The sequence below is a fragment of the Olea europaea genome, chromosome 21, assembly GCF_002742605.1.
Source record: "Olea europaea var. sylvestris chromosome 21, O_europaea_v1, whole genome shotgun sequence".
Taxonomy (NCBI): Eukaryota; Viridiplantae; Streptophyta; class Magnoliopsida; order Lamiales; family Oleaceae; genus Olea; species Olea europaea.
In genome coordinates, this window is record NC_036257.1 from 6,236,040 (window position 1) to 6,244,165 (window position 8,126).

The 8,126-nt window shown below is 35.1% G+C and overlaps 1 protein-coding gene across 1 annotated transcript; it reads left to right on the forward strand.

Annotated features, from left to right (window-relative positions):
- The first annotated feature begins 6,705 nt into the window (after window positions 1-6,705).
- Window positions 6,706-7,790, forward strand: LOC111370277 (putative germin-like protein 2-1). Its single transcript, XM_022991951.1, has 2 exons — window positions 6,706-6,820; window positions 7,255-7,790. The coding sequence occupies exons 1-2, from the start codon at window positions 6,706-6,708 to the stop codon at window positions 7,788-7,790; spliced, it is 651 nt and encodes a 216-aa protein (XP_022847719.1).
- The last annotated feature ends 336 nt before the right edge of the window (window positions 7,791-8,126 follow it).

Here is an 8,126-nt window from a genome sequence, read left to right on the forward strand (position 1 = left end):
AATTATAAACACGCGCATGAAACTAGGCACATCTGTGAGGAACCATTTGTTAACCATGATTGGTCGCTTCAATGCTACAGAGGTTTTAGGAGTTGACATTGATTTCGAGATGCAGATTGACATAGTTTTTGAGACTCTTTGTGAGATGTTCTCATAGTTTATAGTTGATTTTTATCTATAAAAGATGGACATGTCTCGGACGGAACTATGTACGAGCTTTAAAACGTTGAAACTGTTCTGAAAGCTAGAAGTGGAAGTGTTTTGGTTATAACTATCGGATCATCTCATCCTAAGCCTTTTGGTGGCAAAGGAGGAAATAAGAGGAAGATGCCAAACAAAAAGAAAGATAGCAAGTCAAAAGGGAAGAAAACTACTACCGATGGAAAATCAAAGGAAAAGTATTTTTCTTGTAGGCAAAAGGGGCATTAAAAGAGGAATTGCCCAGATCACCTAGCTAAGGGGAAGCAAGGTAAAAATAGTGCTCTATTCATTAAGTCATGCTTAGTTGTTGATTCTACTAATACCTATATCGTAGATCCTGGAGCTACTAATCATTTTTACAATTCTTTGTGGGAATTCCAAGAAACTAAAAACCTTAGTGAAGGGGAATACACTCTTAAAGTTAGCACAGGAGCAGTGGTATCTGCCAAAGCTATTGGTACCTTTATTTTATGTTTTAAAAATCGTAGACATTTGATTTTGGATGACTGTTATTATGTTCTCGTACTTACACAAACTTCGTTACCATTGCCCTTTTATATTATGCTGGTTATTCGGTACTTTTTACTTGTTCTATGGTGGTTATTAAATTGAATAATTCTGTTATATGTTCAGGTCATATGGTTAATAGTCTCTATCTTAAATCCTATTATTGCTCTATACATAACACTACTACTGCCAGGAAAAGAAAAAGGTCGTCTAGTATTAATGAAACTCTTTTATGGCATCGTAAGTTGGGTAATATTTAATCTAAATTGAAGTCAAAGATTGGTAAAGGATGGACCATTAAATGAGTTAGAGGTGGAATCATACCAACTTATAAATCTTGTATAGAAGGAAAGATGAATAAGATGATGAATAAGATGCCTTTTAAGGCTAAGGGACTAAGAGCTAAAGAAGTCTTAGAATGGGTACATTACAATGTTTGTGGACCCATTAGTACTCGGGCTAGGAGAGGATATGAGTTCTCATCATCACTGTCATAGATGATTGCTCCAGATTTAGATACATATACCTTATGTCTCACTAATTCAAATCTTTGGAGAAATTCAAGGAGTTTCAAATAGATGTTGAGAAACAATTGGGTAAGAATATCAAGGCCCTTCGATCCGATCGAGGTGGCGAATATCTATCTTAAGAATTTAAGGGCTATTTATCAGATTATGGGATATTATCCCAACTAAGTGAACCAAGGACTTCTCAATAGAATGGTGTTTGAAAAAGAAGAAGTCAAACTCTTTTAGGTATGTTAAGATCAATGATGAGTTATTCCTCGTTACTCATTTCCTTTTCGAAATCTGTACTTCAAATAGCCATTTACATCAGGAATTTAGTATCATCTGACTCGGTTTCCAAGATGCCTCTTGATTCGTGGAATGGGCGCAAGCCTAATTTGCACCACATTTGAATATAAGGGTGTCTAGCAAGTGTGCTAAAGGGAAAGACCGATAAGATGGAATCAAGATCGGGAGTTTGTCTTTTTGTAGGACATCTAAAAGGAACAAGAGGTTACTACTTCCATAGTCTTCTAAATAAGAATGCAACTTTCTTAGAGGACAAGTATATCGAAAAACACAAGTCTACTAGTAAGATTCTATTGGAAGAGGTATTAGGACATGGTTCAAACAACGCGATTATAGATTTTCGCATAGAATCAAATAGTGATGACTTGGAACTTCCTACAGAAATAATGGTTGTTGATGAGGTAAGTGAGCAAGTGATACCCATTGAACTTCATGGAGAAACGGAACTAGATGTAGTAAAGAATGAGGCACCTATTGTTGTTCCTCCACATGCTCCTCACAATGGGAATAATGAGGAATTTGGTCCTAAACAAGGACATAACCAAGCGGTGGGAGGAGATGAAGGACTTTTGGTTAGACTGGACTACTATCTAACACTTTTAACCATATTTCCAGTAACAGGGTTGTAAGACCACCTTCTACGTACTTGCTTTATAGAGAGTCCTATCATGCAATCTCTATTGAGCAAGAGGAAGATCTTACTTCGTTTAAAGAAATAATGGAGGACGAAGACTTTAAATCATGAAAATTTTCCATGAACTTAGAGATGGAATCTATGTATTTTAACAAGATTTGGGATTTATAGATATATCTAATGGGTTCAAACCTATATAATGCAAGTGAGTCTATAAAAGAAAAAGAGATATAGATGAGAAGGTTGAAACCTTCAAATCAAGGTTAGCAGCCAAGTATTTAACCCAAAGAGAATGTATCGACTATGAAGAAACCTTCTCCCCAATTGCCATGCTTAAATCTATTTGAATCATTTTATCCATTAGTGCTCACTATGATTATAAGGTTTGGCAAATGGATGTCAAGACAACATTTTTAAATGGAAGTCTTGACGAGATCATCTACATGATGCAACCTAAAGGGTTCGTAAAAGAAGGTCATGAAAGGAATGTTTGCAAGTTTCAGAGGTCCATTTATGGACTTAAGCAAGCATCTATGTCTCAGAATGTAAGATTTGATCAAACCACTAAGACATATGGTTTTGACCAAAATCTGGATAAAACCTATGTATACAAGCATATTCAAGGGAAGAAAATAGTTTTTTCTGATTTTTTATGTGGATGAGATTCTACTCATTTAAAATGATGTAAGGATATTATCATTCATAAAAAATGGTTGTCACAGCATTTTGATATGAAGGATTTGGGAGAAGCCAGTTATGTTTTGGGAATCAATATCTTATGAGATACGAAAAATAGAAGGATAGCATTATCCCAAACTTCATATATGGACAAAATATTATCTAGATTTGCAGTCCAAATTTTCAAAAAGGGACAACTTCATTTCAGACATGGAATTCATCTAAGAAGCATTATCCCAAAACTCCAATGGAGATAGATTTTATGAAGAAGGTTCCTTATCATGCTATGCTTTGCACTAGATCGAATATTTGTTACGCTATCAGTATTGTTAGTCATTATCAATCTAATCCAAGACCAGAACACAGGGTAGCGATGAAGTATATAGTCAAGCATCTTTAGAGAATGAGAGATTGTATACTTATCTATTTAGGACATGATTTGAATCCGTTTGGATATACTGATTTTGATTTTCAATTCGATTGTGACTCTAGAAAATCTAAATTAGGTTCAGTATTTACACTAGAAGGTGGAGTTGTGATATGGAAGAGTATCAAATAATCTTTTATTGCTGATTCCATCATCGAGGTAGAATATGTTGCCGCTTGTAAAGCTGCTAAAAAAGCTATATGGTTCAAGAATTCGTTTTTGGACCTTGGTGTGGTACCTTTGGCAATGAAACCCATAATACTTATTGCTATAATAGGGGAATGGTTGCCAATACTGAAGAACTAAGGAGACATCAGCGTGGCAAGGACATTAGAGGAAATATTGCATTGTTAGAAAGATTGTTCATCACCGAGACGTGATGGTTAGCAAGATTGTATTAGCAAATAATCTTGTAGATCCGTTCACCAAGACTTTAATAGCTAAGGCTTTTAATGGGCATCTTGAGGGGATGCGTATTCTTGATATGTCACATATACTCTAAAATGGTAAGTAGGAGATTGTTAGTTTGATGTCCTTTTTTGAGTAGTATTTGGTAAAATAACATTATGAATTGACATTTGATTATTCGCATGTTATAATTTGAAATGATTATCTAAGGTTATATGATCATATAGGATGTCATAAATTGTATACTCGATGGTTCTGGTATAGTAAGACACGATTTGTGATGTGATCAAAATATATTATTTTCAATCAGTACATATAGTTGGATTCTTTATGTTGATAAGAATGCGTTGTCCATATTAAGAATTGTCTAGTTTTGGGATTAAGAACAATAATGTGTTTTTTGATACACATTGAACGGTACCGTGTAGATGACTCATTTGTGATTGCTCGGAATGAGACTACACGATTATCAATCAAGTCACCTAAATCCTCAGCGAGAATGTAACTTTAATTTCTAGTTCAAATTCTTTAAGATACCAATGAGTGAAGTCTTAACTGGAAGATTGATCTCAGGGCTTTAGGAATCGAGCCGAAACAATTAGAGATCATATACTTTCGATAGTGGAATCTATTAAATATCAAGATGAGATGATCGTCACTCTAAGATATTTTCTATAAGCAATTGAACCTGAGCTTAGTAGTTTGATGATGAGATCATTGGACTCTATATTATGATTTGATTACAATGAATTCGTCTTATGAAAATAGAACTTAGAGGGTAATACATGTTGAAGGGCAAAATGGTCATTTTGTCATCTTCAATATATTGATGGTCAAATGGGGTTGAATTATGGAATGATAATAGGAGGTTATTGTCATCAGATCATAATTTGATTCTATAACTGTCACTTGACTCGAGAGTGCAATTTATATTTTTTGATAGAATGAGCCGGGATTAATAAATGTATCTAGGGATGACAATCGGGCTCGTCAGTTCGGACGGCTCGAAAAAGGCTCCAGCCCGCCCTGCTCGAGGCTCGGAAGAACCGAGCTAAGGCTCGAGTCGAGACTCATTTTAGGGTGTCGGGCAAAGCCCGAGCCGGCTCGTGTGGCTCACCGGCTCGAGCTTACAAGCCTAATTTATAAAAAAAATACAAAAAATTATTATAAAGGCAGCAGCACGCAGGCAGTAGGTTGCTGCCAAACATGGCAGCTTTTGTAGGGGAAAAAAATTAGCAAAACACCGAGCCTGCCCGGCTTGGCTCGGAAAGGCCCGAGCTAAAAGCTCGAGACGAGCCTTTTTTTTGGCCGAGTATCGGGCCCAAAAAATGGCTCGATCATTTTACTCGATCCGAGCCAGAGCCTAAAATTTTGAATCGCAAGCTGGCTTGACTCGACTCATTTATATCCCTAGATGTATCTCAATTGGTCAACAGTTGACCTAATTAGAAACATCTATTAGAGCTTGTGTCGTGTGAGTCTTGATAGGTCCCTCTCTTAGTTTCAATAAAGGTGTGTGACAACCCGAGCCTAAAATTTCGACTCGCGAGCCGGCTCAACTCAACTCGTTTACATCCCTAGATGTATCTCAATTGGTCAACAATTGACCCAATTAGAAACATCTATTGGAGCTTGTGTCGTGTAAGCCTTGATAGGTCTCTCTCTTGACTTCAATAAAGTTGTGTGACTTAATTAATTTGCTGTAATAAAGTCCAAGAAAATTTGTGCAATTATAAAACTCTAATTGGGTATTACAAATATACCCTTTATGGGTACATTTTCATATAGTTTTAGAGTTAGCCACTTTTTATTTCCCAAAGACAGGCACATAAGAAGCACAAGGGAAAAGATTTAAGGGAGAAAGCACTTGATTAGGCCATTAAAAACTCCTTCGAAGTTATTATATTCCCATTATATGAGCGGATTTGAAAACATCCAATGATCTTAAGGTGATCTAAGATCCTTCATTCATTTGTGTTTAATCTTCAAAGGAAGATTAATTTCCTATTGTAATGATTAAATCCAATAACCAACACGTATTCGAAAGGCCTACCTGAAATCCTTTTTTTCCAAACAAGATCCAAATACAAAGGCCTACAAAACAAAAAACTAATCATCTAGTTGAAAATTAGGTTTTAAATAGCACCACAATCCTTACTCAAAAACATTAGGCTTTAGAGAGGGACAACAATATGAATTCATACCGTCGAGCAAGGGTTCAAGAGGACGAGAGGAAAAGTTCAAGAGATCGAGTTAGGAGGAACGAACGTTAGGTTTAGGGCGAATGAGATATTTTTTACTTTCAAAACGTTGTTTTGAAAAATTAAAAAGAAGAAAGGGTGAAAAAATCAAAAGAACGTTGTTTCAAGGACAAAAAAGAAAGTGAAGATTAACCTCCAAACTATGTCATATTAATAACAAACTTAAAAAATAATGTGTTATACAAATTATTTTATTGTCTTAATCATTACACTATTTTTTGGATAGATTAACAACATTATAAGGTATCTCATTTGAATAACAATGAAAGGAAAATAGTCCAGGAGAGGAGCTAGACTAACCTCCACAAAAAAAATAAATAAATAAATAAATAAAATAAAATAAAATAAAAAATAAATAAATAAATAAATAATAAATAATCAAATAAAATCAACTTATTCATCCAGATGTGGAGTAAAAAGTGAAGATAATGAATACATATATATAAATCACGTATGTCATATCTAGCTAGATGAAGTTTGAATGCTACTTAATTATTACATTATTAGCCATCCGGCAATGTAGAACAAGATTGTTGATAATTAACTTGCAAACTACCCTTCCAACACGGTTTAATGAAGACTAGGTCCTCTTTGTTCATTTTTGATAATGAGGCCGGCATAATAAGAAATTATGTGATTTTACAAAATTAATGCTGTTAATTATCTATATAAGCAGCCTTGGATTGTCGTTTGTTTTGCACCTCAAATCTTCTGCTCATAACTTATCTTCTTCTCCATTTCTTACTTGTCGAATCTTCGAATAGTTGAACAAAAATGGCATCCCATATTTTTCTTTCCTTGGGAATCTTGATTGCAATTTGTTCAGTCGTTTTGGCATCTGACTCCAGCCCGCTTCAAGATTTTTGTGTTGCTGACCCCAGTGGCCCAGGTATATATTATATGAATAAAATGATCGAATTTAAAAGTAGCACGGTCTTATATATGTAAAACTTTCGCCCAAATGAGCACATCTAGCATATATTTTCACACTTTCAGGATCACTATAGTTGACTTCATTGAGTTTACGGCTTTAGACTATTCAACACTATACTAAGATTCTATAATTCTAAATAGAAAGTTGGCTCTAACAATTTGTCAGTGTCTAGCAAAATGAATGAAAATATTTCAAAAAAAAAGTAGGCAGCCTTCTGTATTGCCAAAGATAAGTGGGCATAACTTGATTAACAATTAACATCATTTCGCTTGTTTCTTTTTCTTATGCTTGACTAGATAGTACTTGATGATTTTAATCAAGAAAAAGTATTTCTAGTTTTATGTCAAAATTCTGAGTAATTTAGTTCTGTTTGTTTACTATTAATGCAGTGCTGGTAAATGGGCATGCATGCAAGGATCCAAAACTTGTACAGGGAATTGATTTCTTCTTTAGTGGACTTCATTTACCAGGGAACACATCAAATGCAGTAGGATCAAGAGTGACTCCTGCAACTGTGGCTAAAATTCCAGGACTCAACACTCTTGGAATTTCCTTAGTGCGCGTAGACTATGTGCCATGGGGCATTAACCCTCCTCACACGCACCCAAGAGCAACTGAAATTTTGACAGTAATTGAAGGCACTCTTGAAGTGGCATTTGTCACTTCCAACCCTGAAAATCGACTCATCACGAAGAAACTCGTAAAGGGTGATGTTTTTGTTTTCCCAGTGGGGCTTGTCCATTTCCAACGTAATGTTGGATATACAAATGCTGTTGCCATTGCAGCTCTTAGCAGCCAAAACCCTGGGGTTATTACAGTTGCAAATGCTGTTTTTGGGTCGACACCTGCGATTCCGAATGATCTTCTTGCCAAGTCATTTCAAGTTGATATTAAGACAATTGATTGGATTCAGTCCAAGTTCTAAGTGGCCGGTCGGAATTCTCTGTTGTCTGAAAAAATTAATGATGTTGACCATGTTTTGTCTTTGACGTTTGTTAAGAAATTGTTTTTTCGTTAAAATGCCTTGGACTTTTGTTTACTTTGATTCATTGAAATATTGTTTGGATCGGAGAATGGTAAGAAATTTTCGTACCATTTTATTTATTTTGCGAGTTCTGATCACTTAATTCTTTTATTGTTGGAACTAAATTCTCTCTTCGAATCGAAAATCAAAATGCAATTGAATATATATATGAGACAATATATATTTCCTGCTTCTGCTAAGCTCTTAGATAGACTCGTTTAAGAATATCCATCATCG

Excerpts from the sequence above, each read along its gene's own strand:
- LOC111370277 (XM_022991951.1), top strand. The coding sequence starts at position 6,706 with ATGGCATCCCATATTTTTCTTTCCTTGGGAATCTTGATTGCAATTTGT. Across the intron at positions 6,821-7,254 it reads TGCTGACCCCAGTGGCCCAG|TGCTGGTAAATGGGCATGCA; the intron begins GTATATATTATA and ends CTATTAATGCAG.